This window comes from Myxocyprinus asiaticus, chromosome 38 (assembly GCF_019703515.2).
Source record: "Myxocyprinus asiaticus isolate MX2 ecotype Aquarium Trade chromosome 38, UBuf_Myxa_2, whole genome shotgun sequence".
In the NCBI taxonomy this organism is placed as follows: Eukaryota; Metazoa; Chordata; class Actinopteri; order Cypriniformes; family Catostomidae; genus Myxocyprinus; species Myxocyprinus asiaticus.
Window position 1 is genome coordinate 23,722,544 of NC_059381.1, and position 22,809 is coordinate 23,745,352.

Here is a 22,809-nt window from a genome sequence, read left to right on the forward strand (position 1 = left end):
ATCCTAGTTCTTCTGAGTAAGGATCATGTCCACGGACTCCTCCCCGTGTAGACCGACCGTGCAGCTCCGCACAGCAACATCATTCAGATCTCCTGCACTCGCTCAGGCCACTGGGGGAGCACATTACACGGGACGGCGAAAAAAGTCAAAGGGGTTAACTTGGATACACACGCGGCGGTGTTTTCATGCCAAAAAGCCATCCAAACGCACACGGAAGCGACTGTGTTATACACGAGAATAATTGTCTTTGATATGGGAGATGTTTTGAAAAGTGCTCACGCGCTCAGTTGTGGAATATAACTCCAGTATGCGACAGTTTTGAAACAAAGGGGTCTGAAGTGCTGTTGTCTTATCGGTAAGACGCGCTGTTGTGCGGGTATATATCCGTTTTAATTAAAGGGTTACACTGTTCCCTCTAATGTTTCACGCTCGGCTTCTCTTTCAGTTCGAAATAGTCGTGGTCGATGAACGCATTTAACCCAAAACTCTTCGCGTTATTCATTCACACCTGTGAGGTATACTTTGTATCGCCGTAATAAGGGACTCGTGGCGCGCTGCTGTGGTGGATGTGCGGCGCCGGTCACTTTCATTTCACTGACAGATTCGCCTTTATATTAGTCATTAAGAAGTGCAAACTCACTATCAGATACCTGAAGTTTGTCGCAGAATTTGTATATACCTGTAATGAATTGAGTCTACCACAAATAGATGAGACGAAGGCGTGATTGCAACCTCGCGATAAAATGACCGTTTGTGTTATTGTAGTCCTGCTTGAACTTTGCTGGGTGAATTGCCTCCAGATTTTCCACCAATTGCTCGCTTATCTTATTCCTTTAATTCCATTAAATTACTGTGGCATTTCCCCCCAAATAGAACTGCTGTGGTTTAGTGGTTGAAGTGCTTAAACATAGCTAGACAGTCCCAAGATTTGCTTATTTCCTCTCTCTCTCTCTCTCTCTCTCTCTCTCTCTCTCTCACTCTTGTTTGTGTTTGTTCAGGATTACGGCCCATTCTGGATGGGAAAGATGGAACCAGAGGGCCAGTGGTGGAAAAGCCAGCTCGCAGCAGACATCCATCAGTCTCTGCGAATTAAGGTGAGTTGTACAAAAACAGTTGTTGATCATTCGAATTCGGCATTCAGTTTAAATCCATTGTCAGCATCCAGGCCTCCAACACTGGCTCAATTTTTTCACTTGGGCTTTGATGGGGAAGTGCGAAATGTCACGCAGCACTTAAAAAAACATCCCCTGATGATGGCTTTACGGAGGTTCCTGTCTAACACATCGTATACTGTATACTCCCCTACTCTCTAAACAATAACCTGTTCATGCTCATAGATTGATAGATGGGTGTACGTTATTTTCCTCTGGAAAATCGGGATGCATTAGCAGACACGATCAAAACTTTACAGTACACAGAGCATACCACACAGGAAAACATCTACATTATATAAACAAGATACACAAAAAAACACCTTACACATTACAATAAACAGACTATTAAAAAGAGTAATCGTTATAGGCGCAACAAACTAGGTTTTCCACAATATGCACAGTATGCATGAAAATTTGCACATCATGTATTATATTACAGTGACTCACAGCAAGTACCCATTTTTATATGGATTATGTTGTGCAGGTAGTGCGTGATGCATAGCGTTACATCAAGAACGTTGTACAGATATAGAACCTGTCTTTTTGCAAAAGGAAGCCGTTTTGGCTTTATTGGTTCATTTTACTGCTCTATAATTGGGGGAACGAGGCACAAACTGTTGTGTTGAAACACTTGGAAGTGTCTTCAGTATTGCTGAACTAGAGTTTCCCCACTGATGAGTGAATTGCACTCATCAGACAGTGAGGTGAAGTGCATTTATTTAGTGCAGTCTGTTGTCCTTCATTGGAATGTGTGTGTTGTCCTTTTATTGTCTGGCCTGTTTATTGGGGGTGCGCTCACATCCGGTTTGGAATGTGAAGTGTTCTGTTTGTCTGTGTGTTTGTACTTGAGTTTGTCTGTTAGCATTAGATTACTGGACTAAACAATCCTGCTGTGTTTATTCAGCACCAGCTAAGGTTTCTGTGCATTAGAGTGGCAAAAAGATGTGGTTGAAAGTGCATGACTTTTGAAACCGTGTTACTCTTTTATGGCCTTTGAAAACATCGATTCTATATCACACAAACATTATCTTTCTCTGTACCATCTGTTTGTATGTGATGCAAAAATATGTGGAGATAGAAGGTTTGGTGGATTATTTGGGCAGAACAGTCTCTCTCTGTTCATCAACATGCATTGCTCAGTTAATGTCATGCAGAAATATTTATGGAATGAATCCTTACACAGATCAGCTATAGTTTGTTCTCCATTATGCATGGGAGGTTGTCTGATCTCACCTCCTGTTGTTGCCTGCCTACCATTGCAATGCCAAAGGTTATAAAGTCTTTACAATTAGCTGAACTGAAAATGATGCGGTTGTTTATTGTCAGCGGAATATCGTTCGCAAACCTGCACTTCATTTTACGTTTTTTAAATTGTGTCAAAAGGTTGTTTGTAGGCTATATTTTGGTTGTGTGCCATCACTTTAAATACACTCACTGAGCACTTTATTAGAAACACTTGAACACCTACTTATTAATGCGATTATCTAATCTGCCAATTGTGTGGCAGCAGAGAAGTTGTGAACTGATTTGCATCTAGATATGCAATTGACAAACTGATCAGCCATTCAAACACAGCAGCAGCTGTAGGGCAGTCTAAATTGTGGACAGGCCCCACAAAAAGGCTCCTCTAGAGGGTCAAATCACAGCCCCTCACCCCACAGGGACAGATGGCTGTGAGACATGATGGCTAGGCCTGTAAAGGAACCAGCTCTCCGCTCAACTGCCACTATAAAGCAGCACAATTTGACTGGGACTCATGTTTGGAAAGAGTTTGAGATTTTAGCCAGTTATTAAGTATGACTGAACCATTAGCTTTTTCGGCAATGTTTGAGTTAATTTCTATACAGTTGGTATTGTATTATTATTATTATTATTATTATTTGTAAATAAGCTACTGACAAAAAGCATAAATGAGAATATGCACACAAAAAAAAATTTTAACAATAGAAAAATTAATTTCAGTCAGAAAGAGAGAGAACTACAGTACATTAATTGACTAAAATAATACAAGTTTAACACATTTTTAGGAATATTTTTTCCCCCTTTGCTGAAAATGTACTGTGGTGGTACTAAGGTGCTGTGATCAGATGGTATCTATAGGCCCTTTCCTACCTACAGTCCTGTACTTTTCTTTAGTAACTTTCTAGAGGAGAACTCGTACGAGGAATGGAACACCCGAGGAGACTTTTCCCGTTGCATTCGCATTGACAAAAGTTACAACCGTAGTGATATAATCTAGTATTGACCATTTTTCTTCTGACATGGTTGGAACGCCTGATTCAATATAAACAACAACGAAATCAACAACACCGAAATTGCCGGGATCGGAGTTAAACTTTTGTTAGGCCTGTTTTACATGAGTTTTGGCCTCATCCGAAAACGTAGGCAGCTGCCTAATCAGTTAATGGTTTATACGACAGCGTTTAAAACCAGCGTTCCTTCTCTAAAGGAAACTGGTCTCTGAACAGTTTAAAATGCACCTTATTTCATACTACCTCAGCCCCCGAAGGCAGCATTTTCCCATTTTCGGACGCAGTCTGTGTCTTCAGGTTACGGTTTTAGACTGGGCAGGAGAGCCGTGTGTGCGGAGCTCTGTGCTGCTGCAGCTGGAGTGAGAGTTGAGATGAGTGGTCAGACTACTGTGCAGCACACTCTGAATTTTGTGGACACTGTAAACATGTTGAAAGCACTATAAACCTATTGATCAACACAATCTTATACAATTAAGGCTTTTATGACTCAACATAAATTACTGTACTGAAATACTCATTGACATAAAAAATACATCTTGATGCAAGTTACCATACAGTAACAGACACGCAATACTTCCCTCATGTAAACTAGATTTCATGATGGTTTAGTGTATAATAGAGTTCAATTACCCACTCAGTAAACATCTTATTATTTATATCTGACATCCCAGGAATAATTTGATGTAGTAATCCAGAAATCATTCTATTTTCTGTATAGTCACACAGTACAAACAGTACAAATGCAATGAAAACTCAAATCGTGTCTCCCGATTTGGTTCTACACACACATATGTGAAACGGGTGATCCTCTTTGTGTACTTTGTTGGTTTTATTTGATTTCTGTTAAGGGAACTGTAAAATTAGTGCAATCCTCTGAGTAGCATACTAGCAGCTAGTTGTATACAATGGCGGCTGTTGACTCCTTTCTCAATGCTTGTGCGTCATACGTGTTTGACCAATCACAGGCTGCAGCACCTTCCATAGTCTCCCACAGTCCCTTTATGCCCCCAAAGTACCTACTCCAGAGTAGGTGCTAAAAATCCCCCCAAAATGGTTACGATACGTGGTTCTACAAGGTACTTCAAAGTATACCATGGTGCAGCCATAGTACATGTACAAAACTTTTGTTAGTGTTGGAATTTCATGCGTTCCATTAGTTCCCTGTTTATGTGCCTTGCTTGATTATTAAGAGATACTAATTTCTTTTATACAAAGCCATTGCCCTCCTTCATACCCTAATTTTCTCCATAGGAGCTGAAGTTGCCAACGTACAAGGCTCACTCTCCACAGATCGGGATGCGCCGGTACTTTGCCGATCTGCTTGCCGTTCTCAGTAACCGGTACCAGCTGTGCCCTACGGCGCGTCACCTGGCTGTCTACCTGCTTGACCTCTTTATGGACCACTATGATGTAGCTGTGCGGCAACTCTACGTAATCGCCCTCTCCTGCCTTCTCCTAGCCAGTAAGTCTAAGCCAAGGTTATTTAAATTTTACTTTCAGTGCTCAATAATCAAGATGGCCAGCAGACAGAACTGTCATTTGCTCTATCAGGGCACTGCTGTATTGTCATCAAATCTTACATTTGTTTATCTTATACATGTGTTATATGCCTTAAAGTAAACATTTGGTTTTCTTTGATGTATTGGACATTCAGTACATTTATATGGACCATTACAATTGAGCTACAGCAGGTTCTTGCATAGTCCAACTACAATATTCATCTGTCTGTCCAAGTATACATGACACAATGTGTAATTGAATATTTAAAGCAAGGACGTCAGCTGAGGAAGTGTTAAAAACACGCCATATGTCATCTCTGTCATTCGGAGCGTGAAAGCGCACAACTCCGAGGTCACTTGCGGTCCATTTAAATTGTATACTTGCTTGACTAAGGCGAGCTACAATTGCTTTATCTAGCTGTGTTAGACTAAACTAAAATCAGACTGGTGCGATTTCAGTCGGGCTAAAGCGTTTACATGACATTCTAAAAAGGCACATTAATGACCACGTTTACATGCACTTAAGAAAACTGATTATTCCAGGGTTTTTGCAGAAAGAGGAGTTCTGAAACATCATGTAAGTGAGAATGCCTTATAACACACATGGGTTTCTCCTGGAGAACATGGTTTATGTGGTTATGTAAATGCATAAGCTGCATTTTAACAGGTTATTGAAGAATGGGAATGTGTGTGAACAGACCGCTTAAAAAAACGTCATAGGATGGAGCCCAACAACCAGTCAACTAGGGCTGCAACAGCTAATCGATAAAATCGATAATTATCGATAATGGAAATCATCGACAAGGAATTTCATTATCGATTAGTTGGATATTTGCAGTAAGCACGGAGAAGCCCCGTCAGTGACATCACTTCACAGCCAAGTGAAAAATGTGTTGCATGATAACTCGTTTGAAAAACAGCGGAGACAAGTTGAAATGGAAAAAATAGGACCCAAGTTGTCCTGCGCACGAGAGCACTTTATAGACACCTTGAAGAATATCATAATAATCATACAGATTAATGTGGAGCGGTTGCTGCATCAGGTGCGTTTACAGAGTGCTTGTGCTGTTTGATGCGCAAGAGTTGTTTTTCTCCAGGACATCACTTACATTTTTCTGCTATTTTCTATGTTTTATAATGTAAACATGTTATGAGTTCAAAATCAGCTGCGTATTTCACAAAACTGTTTGTTCTTACCACAAGCGAGTCTCCATTAAACTTTAATGAGCAAATGAGGGCACACATCCACGTCAATCAAACCGATCGCAATGGAGAAATGGAGTGCACTCATTTTGATTAAACAGTTTCAGTGTAATCACTTGTGCAGCTTTCATGGATATCAGACTGAAGTCTCAGCAGTCAAGGTGTGCCGGTTTTTAAAGTGTTTTCTCCTGCCCATGTAAGCACATGTAATACAGTGAGCACCGGGATAAGTCTTTTCAGTGCAACAGTGAATTTGCACAGGGTTTACAGATGATTGTACTATATTAAACTGTATGTAATGCTACATATAATGTATAATAATGCCAAGGGTCCTGATATTTGAAAGTCCTCCTGATAATGCCATATCATGTAATGTCTGAATACACTAGTAAACGTATATAATGGTAAACATTATTTTACTGGATAAACATACAATTTCTTTTTTAAAAGAATAGTTTGAAAACATGTAATCAGTGAAAATACTATTTTAAAAACTATAATATTAAAATACTTAAATGTATGTAATCAGTGTGTACAAGCATATGTATCTAACATAATTATGTATATTTCAGCTGGGCAGAATTATTAATAATTCTATTCTCGTATCACTATTGCCCTCTGCTGGGCAGATTTTTTGTCCCACTCCATGCCCTATGGATCATTTACTCTTTAATGATAAGGATTTTTTGTTAAATTTTACAAGGAACTGTTTCTAATAATAATACAAATCCAAATGCAACTTCATGATTCAGGCTTTGTTCAAAGTTTTGTGAGTTTTGAGTATAGAATCGTGAATTCAGTAATGTAAATCAAACCAAATCCTTAAGCCCTTTATCAGTTTTTTGAAAAATCATATTTTAATAAAATACAGGAAATGTCAGTTTTCATCCGATTAATCGTAGAAATAATCGAAGATTAATCGATGATCAAAATAATCGTTAGTTGCAGCCATACAGTCAACACAGCGGAAAGAATTCAACATTTCTGGGAGTACATTGGGAAAAGCAAATAAAACTATAAACTGTAGCCATTTATATACACCAGTGAAAAATATCAATGGGCCCACACATTTTTGCATATATATGCTTGTACATTGGGGGAGTCCCAGAGTTTTAAGTAAGAGGGAAACCCCACTATTGCAGTAAGTCTGCTGAAGGTGCAGATGGAAAGTTAAGAAAACAAACAGCAACAGCTCTGGATTATCTGGAAATAAATTGAAGCAACAGAGGGGAGAAAAAAAAAAGTGAAGTCTTCCACGGATCCCATGTTTGTTATTTATGCAAGCGTCATGGGGACATTACGTTGCTTTGGAAAAAGCTGCCTTCTGACGAGCTGCATGTATAAAGGGTACGCCGCTTATACAGTGCATGTGAATGGGAATGCCACTTTCTAACAATAAGCCGCTTTCCGGTATCCATGTAGACATAATTATTGTTTTGATCTCAGTGTTGCTAATTTTGCTAATTTAAACTTCCGAAACTTTTATTAAGTGAATAATTTTGTGGTAGTCTTAGAAGCATCAGTACGAATGGCTTGAAAATTATAAATTGGTAATCAGTAGTGATTTATATACTGATTATAAAACATGCTTTAATTTTCCCAAGATTGTTTATGAATTTATAGCCATCATGAACTTTTGAGCTGTATAATTTCCAGCTATTTTTACAAAAAAAATTCTATGAAGGACTTAATTTTCAAGGAAGAATATAAATATTTTGTTTTTGCTTGAAATTAAATATCTATTTTTTGTGTTAGGGCCAGTGAAAATGCTGGCAGGGCAAGTAAAAATTTTAACTACTGTCCCGTCTGGGCCAGCAGAAAACTGTTGAGCCCTGGCACTTAAGAAAATATGCCTCATAGGGGGCCTGGGTAGCTCAGCGAGTAAAGACGCTGACTACCACCCCTGGGGTCACGAGTTCGAACCTCAGGGTGTGCTGAGTGACTCCAGCCAGGTGTCCTAAGCAACCAAATTGGCCCAGTTGCTAGGGAGGGTAGAATCGCATGGGGTAACCTCCTCATGGTCGCTATAATGTGGTTCGCTCTCGGTGGGGCGCGTGGTGAGTTGTGCGTGGATGCCACGGAGAATAACGTGAAGCCTCCACACGCGCGCTGTCTCTGCGGTAACGCGCTCAACAAGCCACGTGATAAGATGCGTGGATTGACGATCTCAGACGCAGAGGAAACTGAGATTTGTCTTCCGCCACCCGGATTGAGGCAAGTCACTACGTCACCACGAGGACTTAGAGAGCGCATTGGGAATTGGGCATTCCAAATTGGGGAGACGTTATAGTGTGTCTGTGCTACTGGTGTAAACTGATTGAGGTGCCTAACCCTAACCTCTGCTTCCAGTTAACTAAAGCAATTTAATTTCATCACCATACTTGTTTGTGCATGCATATGAGGATCTATATGAGTGTGTCTGCCTCTGTGCTCTTGCCGGCTGCTGTATTGTGCTGCGTGACAGCTGTGTGCATAAGAGACCATGGCCTTCGCTGGTCTCCAGACACCTCAGTCAGCCTCCAAGGCAACCTGTCCAGTCCACAAATCAGATGGTACACTTCATCTCAGATCACAACTTAGCAAGTTACAGCTGCCTTGGCATGCTACAAGCTTCATCACTGTCTAACCTTTGTTTTCAGGTAGATTGTGCAAACAAGCGTTATACCCTGCCTGGCCAAAATGTTGCATACTCTAATAATAATTCATTGGACCACCTTTAGCGTTGATTACGGCACGCATTCATTGTGGCATTGTTTCGACAACCTCATGCAACGTCACAACATTTATTTCCATCCAGAGTTGCATTGATTTTTGGCCGAGATCTTGTATTGATGACAGGAGAGTCGAACCACTCTGTAAAGTCTTCTCCAGCACATCCCAAAGACTTTTAATGGGGTTAAGGTCAGGACGCTGTGGTGGCCAAATCATGTGTGAAAATTATTCCTCGCGCTCACTGAACCCCTCTGTGACAATTTTAGCCCAATGAATCTTGGCATTGTCATCCTGGAATATACCCGTGCTGTCAGGGAAGAAAAAAAATCCATTCATGGGATAACCTGGTCATTCAGTACATTCAGGTAGTCAGCTGACTTCATTTTATTGTCGTATGACGTTGCTGAGCCTAGACCTGACCAATTGAAGCAACCCCAGATCATAACACTGCCTCCATAGGCTTGTACAGTGGGCACTATGCATGACGGGTGCATCGCTTCATCCGCTTCCCTTCTTACCCTGACATGCCCAACACTTTGGAATAGGGTAAATCTGGACTCATACGACCACATGTCATTTTTCCATTGTTCCACAGTCAATGGAATGCTCCCTATCAAATTGAAGATGTTTTTTCCAATAAGCCTCACTAACAAGTGGCTTTCTTGTGGCCACACAGATGTTTAGTCCCAATCCTGTAAATTCTCATTGCATTGTGCGTGTGAAAATGCTCATACATTCACTATTAAACATAGCTGTGAGTTCTACTTTGAATTTTTTTAAGATGTGACTTCAAGCGTTTAGTGAACTCTGATCACGATCATTCAAGATTTTTTTCCAACCACATTTCTTCTGTGAAGCTGAGGGTTCACCACTATCCCTCTGGGTTTTAATAATGCGTTGGACAGTTCTTAACCCAATTCCAGAGATTTCAGCAATCTCCTTAAATGTTTTCTTTGCTTGATGCAGGCCAATAATTTGCCCCTTCTGAAACACAGTAACATCTTTTCCACGACCACGGGATACGTCTTACGACATGGTTGTTTAAGAAATGAGAAGCTACACACTGCATCAGTTAGAGTTAAAGAATTGTTGCCAGATGAAACATACTAATCACTGCAATAATGATCCAATCATAAGCTCTTAAGTATCTGCTTATGTAAATAATCCAAATGGTGACTTTTTTAGCCAGGCAGTGTATGAAGTATCGGCAGATGTTTTAATGTTTTATAGTTCAGGAAACAAGGAAGTCTGACTCATCTATCTGTGCTTGAAGTATTAAGGCGAGGCATGTTATCAGCAGCAGCATGTCTGCTTACACACAAAGCACAGAGGCACAAACAAGATAGAGGGGGTGACTTTTGTTGCCATATGTTGGTGGTGTTCATGGATTAAAATACAGAACCTAGATCATGTTTCCAGATTTTGTATGGAAAATTAGTTCAGATTAAAAACAGCAGAACATAATGAACCCTTTTGTTGCAAATTGCAAATTGTTTTGCGCTGGCCAGCAATTGGCAGTGTTCAGGCATTAATTAATTACTTTTGACTGAATGAATAATGGCTTTGCTCATGTTCCTTGTAAGAATATCCCACCTTTTCCCTAAGAACTGACCCTTTGCTAAGCCTTGCCTTTAAAGCATTTCTGGACAATCCTATCTTAGCAAATGTTGATGTCCCCCATTTCTCTGACAAGCATTTGCTTTTTTCCAACAAGAATTTAGGAAAGTTACGTGTGTTTGAGTAGTTTTAAACGGAAATGTATTAGGGATGCACAATATATCGGCGGCCAATGTATTACTAGCTTCTTTCCTTCAGGCATGTGCAGTCTCAAGCGACAGTGCTTGTGTGTGTGACTGTGAAAGTCAGGCTAGTGTTGCAAGGCAAGCTCATGTTGCTCTGAGATTTTTTTAACATCTCTGCACTGTATTACGTTGTTTTGGGGCTGGTTTTAAACAGGATAATAAGATGTAATTAGAGAGATACCATTTCCCATTTCTGTTTATTTCATAAAGCACATACATAACGAACACAAACCACTGCTGCACACAGTCTGGCTGCCGACATAAAAAATAAATGTTTTTGTATTGTGTTTTTTTAATGCTCATTACATGCTGTTGATTTATTGCCTCATTTTTGTTAAATGGATTATTACATCTGTTAGAAATTTGTTATTCTCTCTTATGTTAGCGATTCATCATTATTACCGTAAATACTCATATAAATGGGCACCATACAATTTATGCAAGTGTATTCTCATTTATTTCACATTCATATCAGCTTACATCTGTAATATAGGCATTTCTGGTTCATGTTACATCCGCCAAACCTTAAATAGCAGCAGTTAAGAGTTGGTCAAATTGTCAAATCCAGATTCCAAGCTTTTAAATGACACCTATATTTCAAATGAGTAGCTTTTAATTAATTAGCTAAAGTTCCAGGTTAAAAAATTTAAACTTAGAATATTTTTTTTAATTATCAGCTATCAGTATTGGCCCAGAGATTACATATCTGTGCATCCCTAAATTTTGTAGAAATTATTAAAAAAACAATTATAATATATATATAAAAAAAAATTTTCACCAAATTTGAAATGCCCAATTCCCAGTGCGCTTTTAAGTCCTTGTGGTCGCGTAGTGATTTGCCTCAATCAGGGTGGCGGAGGATGAATCCCAGTTGCCGCCGCGTCTGAGACCATGAACCCATGCATCTTATCACGTGGCTTGTTGAGCGTGTTGCCACGGAAACATAGCGCATGTGGAGGGTTCACGCCATCCACCGCGGCATCCACGCTCAATTTACCACGCGCCCCACTGACAACGAACCACATTATAGCGACCACGAGGAGGTTACCCCATGTGACTCTACCCTCCCTAGCAACCGGGCCAATTTGGTTGCTTAGGAGACCTGGCTGGAGTCACTCAGCACTCCCTGGGATTTGAACTAGCGAACTCCAGGGTTGGTAGCCAGCATCTTTTACCACTGAGCTACCCAGGCCCCCGATATTTTTTTAGCTGGGTCACTTGTAGTAACACAAGGTACCTAGAGAGGATACATTTTTTTATCTTTAATTTAATATTTAGGGGAGCATGTTATGGATTAAACCGCATGAGCCCTCATTCCCAAATGAACATGTATAACATCAACAAGTACACCTACATTTGCTCCAAGGTAAATTAAAGCTAATAACTTATTGTTAATTAGTTCATGTATTTGTTTTCAGTCTTGGTGAATGTGATAGTAAATAAAGATTTCACAGCATCATAATGTGAAGGGTTTTTATGAGCACTAACACTAATGTTATCAGGTGTGTAATTGTATCAAATGACACTTTTCAGTGAAAACCGATTGTCTTGATTCTGATTCAGTCTCCACAGTTTTCAGTCAAATTACTGAGTAATTTAACCATTTCTTTTGCAAAAAACTAAATATGCTTTACAATGTCACTCTTCGTTTCAGCTCACGTAAGATTATTGGCAATTCCATTTATGAGAATATTTGGCCAAAAAACATGCCGTTCACAGCACTCTTCCATTAATTCCTATGGGAAGTTTGCAAAGATTGTCAGAGCAAGCAACAGTAACCAAGGGGGGCGGAGCTTAATGAAGGGTCAATTGATTCAGGTGGCTGCTGCTATTGTTGGGTTTCTCTAAGAGCCGACTGCAGTCAATGTGTGTCAAGCAGGGCTGGATTCAAAGCTTAAAGAGTTGCCATTCAGCATGATTTATTATGACAAATGGTGGGGAACAGTTCTGTTTCTTGATAACCGTTTATAATTTGTTGGAAATATCTTAAAGGTATAGTTTACCCAGAAATGAAAATTCTTTCATATTTACTCACAACCTTCTTTTCTACGTGGAACACAAAAGATGTTCGGCAGAACAATATCCTTAGTCACCATTAATTTTTTTGTTCCACGGAGGAAGAAGGCCAAGTGGTTTTGGAACAACATGAGGCTGAGTAAATAATAAAATAATTTTTGGGCCAAATAACCTTGTAGTATTTATTTTTCGTTTTGTCAGTTAACACCTATATACAAGTTAATTCTATATCACTATCTCTGGTCTAAAGCTCATTTTCTTTGTTTTAAATAGCTTCTTTTAAATAAAAGTTTAAGCCAGACGTTCACCTTGTAAGGGATGAGGGCTGAGGCAGCAGTGTGCTGAGAACTTCAGCTGAGGTCAATGTTAACAATTGGCTGAGTGAAACATTTCTGTCATAAAGCATAGAGAATGAATCAGGATTTTCAGCTCTAATATTTGGATGATGGTGTTAAGAGCTCATTGCAGCTTAAAGAAATGCATGGACGAACACTTGAGCTTGTTATCAGTACAAGGCTTGCGTTCTGCTTTGCATCTCCTTTTGTGTTCAACAGAAGAAAGAAATCAAATGGGGTTGAAACAAAATGAAGGTGAGTAAAATAATGACAGCAGTATTTAATTTTTGGATGAACTATTCCATAAATCAGATCTGCCAGGATATAAATAAAACATACATGTAATTTTTAATGTTGATAATAATTTGAGATTATTCAGCATTCTCAGCATTTCAAGAGATAAAAAGAAAACATGGTAAAACAACAATCCTGACGTTCTTTTTCATCTTCAGTACCAAGCCTTGTGAAATCGCATATCTTTTGTGACTAATGGGGTTGGAGCTCACATTTTAAAGAAAACTGTGTTGAATAGCATGTCAAATGCAGGCGGGCTCTTTTCTCAGAGCGGAGAGGGAGGGGCAGAAAGCTGAGGGCCCTGAGGGGCATGTTTGAACTGAAACACTCAGCAGGGTCCCTGATATTCAGATTAGTGTGACAGATGTCCCCCTGTGGTTTGATGCTAATGAAAAGAATTTGTGCACCCCAGATAATTATGAAAAGAATCTGCGCAGTGGCTTTTAATGTCAGCCATGCGTTTTTGACAGTAAAGGCACCAGTGTTTTCTTTGCCGCACCTGAATCTATGGCAAAAAAAAAAAAGAAAAATTCTTACTCGAGTCTAGAATGTAATGAGATTAAAAGACTGAGATATGACAGTGTGTGGTTAAAGATACACATCTGTGTCAGATCATTTTGTTAAGGGTTGATATTTGCCCCCTTGTATTTTTATTTGTCACAAACTTCAGTTGAATCAATTAATTGAATTTGTCACCATGCTGTCTAAAACCATGACTTAATTTTATGAAATATCAATTGTTAGATAACAGATTCCATATTGTATATATATGCAGCATTTGTAGAACCTCTCAAACTGACGAGGTAGACAGAACAGTGTGCCATCTATCAACATCGATTACAAAGTTTTTAAAATACACTTCAAATACACCTCATCAAAATAAAATGTGTTACTGAATTAACACTAACTGGTAAATGTTATAGATAGGCCTATATATGAAATCGATTAGGGCGAATCTATAAGACTTCATTTTTATTATTAATAATTATTGTCATCATTTACTCACCTTTATCCAAACCCACAGGGAGTGTGAGCGCTCAAGCATGAGCCATAGATGTCAGAGGTCGTGGGGCCCTTATTGTTGGAGCGTCAGACTGCAGGGGAAGCAATACTAGGAGCCTTGGACTTTTGGGAAAATATATTAACACCTGGCACAGGAGAGGCAGGAAGGGAATTTGGGAAATGAAAGAGAACATAGGAATTCTGTAGAGAAAGGCAGCTGTGTTCTCTCATAACAGGAATTCACATAATGCCTCACTTTAATGGTCAATGCAAATCCTTTTAAAGTAAAGGAAGTATGTGAGAAGAGCACAGAGATGCATTCTTCTTAGATCAAGAATGTATAATGTCTTTTGAGATATCTGATAATAGGGACTTCTTTAACATAGAAAAAATAAATAAAACACATGACATATTATGAATCCATATCTTGACATCTCTGATAAAATGGCAGGAATACCAGCAGTATAATCTAAAACGGGTGTTACACGCAGACCACGAGATGATTTGAGGGGGGGAAAACAAAATATGCTAAATACATGTCCATTATTATATTGGTATGATATATTCATAATATTCTGTGTAAAGTTATAATGTGAAAATAAAATAAAAATGTGTATTATGTGCAACATTTGTCATTCACAATACTCAATTGGAAATGGATTTGTGAGTGACAGCTATCCCAGGGCAACCCAGTTAATTTTCACACTGTAGTTGTTTGTGAGTTGCTCACAACTTGAGCTGCACGATATGTTTTGATTGAACACAAGATAATAATAAATACTTACTCTTCTTCATGCAGGTAAGTTTGAGGAGAAGGAGGACCGTGTGCCAAAACTGGAGCAGCTGAACACTCTGGGCTTCATGTGCAGTCTGAACCTCAGTCTCAACAAGCGTGATCTCATCAAGATGGAGCTGCTGCTGCTGGAGACGTTTGGCTGGAACTTGTGTATGCCCACACCTGCACACTTCATCGACTACTACCTCCATGCTGCTGTCCAGGAGGGAGACCTGCACAACGGCTGGCCCCTCTCCTCCCTGTCCAAGAGCAAAGCCTTCATGGACAAATACGCACACTACTTCCTGGAGGTCTCGTTGCAAGGTAATGACAATTAAGTCATGAAATTACAAATAAATAAAAAAATGCATTTTATAACAGTGTCATCATCATTACTTATTTAATAGGTAAGAATTAAAGATCAAATGTAATTTGGAATTATTGTCAGTTATTAGAAGATCTGCCTCTAAACTCTGATTGGATGCTTTATTTTTGCAGCTGAGGAGCTAATATAGTGTGTATGCGACTTTGTTGTAGATCATGCCTTCCTGAGCTTTAGGTCCTCTCAGGTGGCAGCTGCCTGCATAGCTGCATCCAGAATCTGCCTGCAGATCTCGCCCAGCTGGACCACTGTTCTCCACCTGCTTACGGGCTACTCATGGGATCATCTGACACAGTGCATCCAGCTCATGTTACTGTAAGAGCAAAGCACAGTATATACCCGCATACATGCCTTATAATCTGCACTTGGGATGGATGACTACTTTTGAGCGTCCCACATGAGTGTTGCATTTTTAAGACATAATGTCATGTTCAATATGGTGCAACTTTTCAAGACCCATGCATTCTGCTCCATTCCATGGCACATCATCTATTTGGTTTTAAACGCAGGCATGAATCTTATGTAAATGCTCTCCAAAGAAATGCATCCAATTGGAGATAGGTAAATCCAAAATCAGCCTAATTATACAGGGCTTCCTGAAAAGCGATTAGTCGACTAGTCATTGAAGTCAACGGACTAAGAGATTTTGAAAACAGTTTTGCACATCCCTAATCTGAACTGAATTAAACCAGAATAAGCCACATGTGCTGTACTTCATCTTACTTGAATTAAGTGCATTTGTTTCATTTTTCAGTGCCCATGACAACGACGTGAAAGAGGCCAACAAATCCAAATCGTCCCCCTCCTCTGGCCAGAGCCTCCAGCCACAAGCTCACATCCCCCACAGCCCTGCGACCCCCTCTCTGCAGAGGCAGCCCACCTCCAGCTCCCAGCAGCTGCTCCTCCAGCCCAGCGGCTACCAGCAGCTCGCCCAGCACTCACCAGCATTATCCCAGCTGCACATGCTGGCAGACTGTCAGGTCCTGGGAACGGTGGGCTCCCGGGAATATCTCCAACCCCACCAGGCCAGCCTGCTCTCCGCCTCAGTGCCGGCCAGCTCATTCGCTTCTTTCCCCAGCTTGGCGTCAGGGCTGCGTGGCTTGCCCATCCAGGGTCCCATCTCCATGCAGGTGAGCATGGGGCCTGAACGCCATTGCCTTGGTCTGACTTACGGGAGTGGCTACCTGAGCTCCCATCACACGTTCACAGCTGGATGCTTTGACAGGTGACGCCAAGAGAGGGAGGACAAACTAAACCTGGGGCTACCACAGTCCTCCGCCCTCTCCGCGGCCCCTGAGGGGCTTCGTCTCAGTCGGAGACGAAGACTTTCCAAACAGAAGACCAAGAGTCGAGTGGATTCCACAGAGGTCATAGTTTTAACTTAAAAACAGCCTTTTAAACTTTGATTTTTTTTTTTTTTTTTTTACTTTCGCCGTTGTTTTTTATAAACTGAGGATGTCTATTTTTTCAAAATTATTTAGTTACGGTTGGATCTTCTGCCAGTGTTGTGCCGCAATGGACAAACTGACTGACTGAGTTATATGGACTCTGATTCTATGTTCCCTTAAAGAGGTAGTTTACCAAAAAGTGAAAATTCTCTCATTTACTCATCCTTATGCCATTCCAGATATGGATAACTTACTTTCTTCTGCAAAACTCAAAGAATATTTTTAGAAGAATATCTCAGCTCTGTAGGTCCACACAATGCAATTGAATGGTGACCAGACCTTTGAAGCTCCAAACATCACATAAAGGGAACATAAAAGTAATCCATACGATTCCAGTGGTTAAATCTATGTCATCAGAAGCGATAAAATAGGTGTGGGTGAGAAACGGATAAATATTCCTTTTTTACTATAAATCTCCACTTATAGATTTGTATTAAAAAAGGATTGAAATATTGATCTTTTTCTCAGCCAAATCTGATTGCATTGCTTCAGAAGACATATTAAACAACTGGAATCGTATGGATATTACTTTTATGTTTCCTTTATGTAATGTTTTGAGATTGAAAGGTCTGGACACCATTCACTTGCATTGTGTGGACCAACAGAGCTGAGATATTCTTCTAAAAATATTTGTGTTTTGCAGAAGAAAGAAAGTCCTACACATCTAGGATGGTATGAGGATGAGTAAATAAGGGAATTTTCCCTTTAAAGAAATAGTCCACCCAAAAATTAAAATTCTGTTATTTACTCACCCTCATGTCATTCCAAACCCACATGGCTTTCTTTTTTTATGCAAAACACAAAAGAAAAATGTATGAATACCCCTTTCAAAACAATGGCTCCCTTTTAAAGTGTAAATAACACAGAAGTATCATAAAAGTAATCCATGCAGTTCATGCATCATATTCCAAGTCTTTTGAAGCTGTATGATTGGTTTTGGTGAGAAACAACCTGAAATGTAAGTAATTTCAGTGAAAATCTTGACGTTCGATACGTTTTGGTTCTTTTTAAGCTTTAAAGTTAGTCACTCTCAACTGCTATTGTATTTAAAAGATTGACCAGAATATTCTTTCAAAATTGTTTTTTGTCCTTCACTGAAGAAAAAGTCAGACGGTTTGTAACAACAAAGAGGGTAGAGAGAAAATGACAGATTTTTCAATTTTTGATAAACGATCCCCAACTAACAAGGTGACCTCAAAAAAGAGAAAGGATGCTCTTATGACATGGAAATTCAGTGTTGGATTCTGACAAATATCCTCAGGAGTATTTTTTTTTTAATCTACAACCTTAAGAAGATAAATTGTGGAAGTCCATATCCCATCACCAGCATTTTTTAATGAGTCCTTGAACAAACACTGAATTTACTGTATGCTCCTTTTATGCTGCTGCTTTAATGAACTGATGGCTTTATGACCAAGAATCCTGTCTCCCTTCTGGTCTTGTTTACAGTGACATACCACATATCAGGGATGTACAGTAATCTTTAATACATACACACTCAATACCATTGAAACAGCTGATGTTTATATGAAGTAGCCCCTTTGTTGTAGTTGTCTGTATTTCTTGTTGAGTATGTTTTAAAAGTGAAATGGGCTGTAGAGAAGGTTGAAGTAACTTTGGTGCTCCTCCCAGAGGTAGATGGATGGAAATGCCCCAGGGGACATAGGCATCTGTCCTTCCCTCTCTCTACTTCTGGAGGAAACCATGCTGTTACTAGTTCCTCCCTCCTGGGAAAAATAGCCATCACCCTGCAGTTATGCTGTATGCAATGAAAACAACGTCATTGTTTTACCTCTTTCCATCAGACACTGTGACTCTTAAAGATTACCTCATATTACTGCTTTTACACAGTCATTTGCAGTTACCTCCAAGGTCACATTAAAAACTATTCAACAGAGTGAATTTAAAGGGATAGTTTCCCCAAAAAATTTAAATGTTTTGTCATTTACTCACCCTTATGATGTCCCTAACCTGTATGACTTTATTTCTTTGTGGAACACCATTCACTTTTATTGCATAATTTTTACGTACAATAAAAGTGAATGGTCACTGAGGCCAACATACATGCTTATATTTCTCTTTTATTTTTCTGAAGAAATTAAGGCATGGCATATGAGTAAATGATGACAGAATTTTCAATTTGGGGTATCCTCTCTCCTTAACCTCACCATGTGAGTTAGAAAAGGTGTTCTGTTATATAATTCAAACTTAGTTCTACTGTAATGTGCTTTAATTCTTCAAATGGGTCATTTGGGTAAATTCAGATGTCACACCTTATAGATCAAGATCTTTACAGACATCAAGGTTTTGTTAATGAAATGGTGCTTCATTAGCATGGGTCAAACAGGATATTTTTAAAGCAGACTTTAATACTCAGTCCAAAATATTTTACTAGTATTGATGTAAACTAAAGAAAAGATAAACCAAACATGCTTTATTTCTTTCCTTTATGTTAGTGTCCCTTTTGTCCAGATGGTTCTTGAACCAATCAATGAATTCCTTTGTTGACTGGCCTTAAGACCAAAGTGTCTGCTTTACATCCTGCTGAATGAATGAGAAGCTTTTCCAACCACTTTACTGGACTTTGGATGAAAATCTTTTTTTCCTATAGTCCTGAACTTTGAACTACCTCAATATATTGCCATTTTATATGCTGATTCTGCAGGACTCATCCTTTTGTTTTATATTCCTCTTGATTGATCAGAACATTCACTACTACTTTGTATTTTTCCCAAAACTTAGTTTAATTCATTGTTTTCCCTTTGTGTTAAATTCTCATGATTTGTATAGGTAGAGAACTGTGTTCACTGTAATAGACACGCACTGTTTTATATTTCAATTCTTTCTCTTGTGAAGCCTCTGTGTGTGCAATATGTAATCATTAGTTTGTTACTTTAGACTAAATTTTTTTCTACCACTTTTTTTTTTATTATTTTATTTTTTTACAATGTAGAACTAGTTTTTTGTTGGTTTGTTTAGTTTCTAACATGCTATTACTGCTCACAGGCGGTGATTTTATTTTTCCACCAAGAAAATGTTGCACATTGCAACCAATGTCTCCTGAATCTCTAGACGTTTTGTAGACTAGAGAACACTGACTGCTCATTCAATGACCTAATGGGTTTATTTAAAAGCCTGTATGTGGGTAGGGGGATAACAGGCATTATTTGGATGAAAACCCCAGAAATAAAATGGGGGGAAAAAAGCACAAAACATTTGTAAATGTTTTTTTTTTCATGTATGATGCATACACAACCTCATTTTGAATAGACAGTGAATTTGCATAGCTCAAGGCGAGTTTTTTCATATGAATGTCTGGACTCATTGCACATGAAAAGGTCTTTGGTGTTGTTGAGGGATCAAGGGGTCTGATTCATTTGGCTCCACCCCAAAAACCGCTGCCCTCCCCCCTTCCTCCCTGCATGTCACGTGCTGGACTGCAGACAATGGGGAGAGATTCCTGCCCCACATGATGGTTCTTCCTGTCATTAAACACCACTAAAATAAAGCACATCCAACTGAGCGCCACTGATCTTTCTAGAGATAAAAGCACCCTGACTCAAAGGATGGCCGACAATAGCTACAGTCAGGGTGGAGTACAAAATGTGATACTCTGTTTTTGGGTGTTTTAAGGAACTGTCTGTGGTGCAAAAGATAGAAAGATCATATTGAGTAATGCACAGAGTACAAGGTACTAAGTCAAGGATGTGACCACATGTAAGAGTTTAAGAATTGCCGTTCCTAAACCTATAAGACTTTTCTCCCGTCATTTCAATACAATGGTGGTGGATAGTGCCTCACTTTAAAGCTTAGAAAATTATTTAAAAGTCTCATAAAAGATTACGTAACCCTTGCGCTGTGTTCCTCATTTGCTACCACTCCATGTGTTCCTGGGTCAAAATGACCGACCCATTTAAAGGGTTTATAAATCGCACAAAATCCATATATGATCACTAAATATTGCATTAGATCTTTTTTTCAACTTGATTTCTAGTAACTAGAACAGGTTTTGTACCTTTTTTTGGAATTTATTGACAATAGGCCTAAATTACCTGAGCTAATGCACCTAAATTTTGCATTAAAAAAAGCATTTTTTATGGATATTTTCTGTCCTGTTTATCACACTACTTTGTTTTAATGTTCAACCAGAAATACTTTTTTAAACTCTTTTATTTTGTAAAAAATGGCAGAAAGTCCAACCTGTGGAGTTCCCGGTCAAAAATGACCAACCCATTAAAATGTATGTAAAGCTCTCATTATGAATATATTTTCACCTAGATATTGCATTAGATTTTTTTTGTTGGCTTGATTTCTAGTAAGTAGAATAGGTTTTGTACTTATTTTGGGAACTTATTGACAGTAGCCTTTATTGATCTGATCTTATACAACTTCTTAACTTTCAAGTTAAAATAGCATTAATTTTTGACTATATAAAAAAAAAGGTCAAAAATTAATGCTATTTTAACTTTCAAGTTAAAATAGCATTAATTTTTGACCTTTTTTTTTATATAGTCAAAATATTCACAAAATGTTCTGTGCTATCAAATTAAGTGTGTGTGTGTGTGTGAGAGAGAATGTGAAAGTTTACAAAACACATTGTCATAATATTTTTTCCAATGTTCTTTGTTCCTATGGAGTCAAGAAAGGTTCAGAGGTTGCCTGGGATGTCAAAAAATCAAAGGGTGTGTGTGTGTTTATAAACATATGTGCTCATTTAATGGTTAGACAGGCTCCTGAACACTATTTTTTTCTTTTTGTAACCTTGTCCATTAATTCCATAAATTATTAACTAGTTTATAGTTAATGCACTATAAACTAACAATGAACATTATCATGTTTAATAATTAACATTAACCAAGAATAATAACTACAGTAAAAAATGTTGGTCATTGTTATTTTAGAGACCTAATGCATTAACTAATGTTGTTACCAAACTATCCATTGAAAAACCCATACTGATCCATCACTAATCTGAGTATGGGAGGGCGGGGGACATATCCTCATCAGTGTCTAGGTAGATTACAGCCCTGTACAAAGTAATCTGTTTTTGACTAAGTTGCTAAAGTTACACAAAGAGTCCTTCAAAGAAATGGCACTTGGTTAGAGTTTAGACTTTAATGATCTTGGAAAAACATTTCCGCCTTACACAGCCTTATATTATATTCCATATAACTTTATTGTTTTATAGACAACATTCTTGTATAGGCTGTAAAGTTGGTTTAGGAGACATCCATTTGTTTTTTTGTTTTTTTTAATAAAGTCTTAAAAATGTTACCACTTCATACTCAGCAGGGTGGAGCTTGCTGTACTGTTGCCAGATTAGGGGTTTTAGTGAGAGACTCCTCTTATCTGTTTAATTAAAGAGATTGTGTGGATAGCAGACAGAGACAGGGGCCCTCCCTTTGTGCTGGAGCCTGGTGGGGGGCACATGGGCAGGCCCAGGGAGGTGGGCCACATGTCTGAGCTGGTGATGATGAAAAAGAGACACGGATTGGATGAGGGGGAGTTGATGGTTGGCAAAGGGACAGTTTGGTAATGGATCATTTTCACAACCTTTGTTTGCAAAGCAGGGAGTGGGGAGGAGATGACAATTTTTGTCTTAATTTTCAGGAGAGAGTACCTCTGAACCTAAACAAACCCTTATACAACTACTGTTTTAGGGTATTGTACTTCTTTGTTCATGTTGCATCTCCAAATGAACATTAGTCCATATTGTCTGCATATAGTGAGATTTAGGCTTAATTTACTGTGTTTCAATCAGTTAAAGGTTAAACATGCTACAACATTTACAGCTTTTACGGTGCTTTTTTAATTTTATTTGTTTTCTCAGTAACACTTTAAAATTAGGTTCCATTTATTAATGACATTATTTAACATTAACAATAAACAATGTTTATTAAGCATTTATTCATCTTAGTTAATGTTAACTTCAACA

The 22,809-nt window shown here is 38.8% G+C and overlaps 1 protein-coding gene across 2 annotated transcripts; it reads left to right on the forward strand.

The window, feature by feature from the left end:
• Positions 1–106: 106 nt before the first annotated feature.
• LOC127428423 (cyclin-J-like) lies at positions 107–17,069 on the forward strand. 2 transcript variants are annotated; one of them, XM_051676778.1, is made up of 6 exons: positions 107–355; positions 999–1,094; positions 4,658–4,868; positions 15,069–15,368; positions 15,582–15,741; positions 16,181–17,069. In XM_051676778.1, exons 2-6 carry the CDS (start codon positions 1,017–1,019, stop codon positions 16,653–16,655), a joined length of 1,224 nt encoding a protein of 407 aa, XP_051532738.1. In that variant the 5' UTR covers positions 107–355; positions 999–1,016; the 3' UTR covers positions 16,656–17,069. The 2 variants fall into 2 exon arrangements, with proteins under 2 accessions (XP_051532738.1, XP_051532737.1); XM_051676777.1 differs by having other exon boundaries at positions 107–1,094.
• The last annotated feature ends 5,740 nt before the right edge of the window (positions 17,070–22,809 follow it).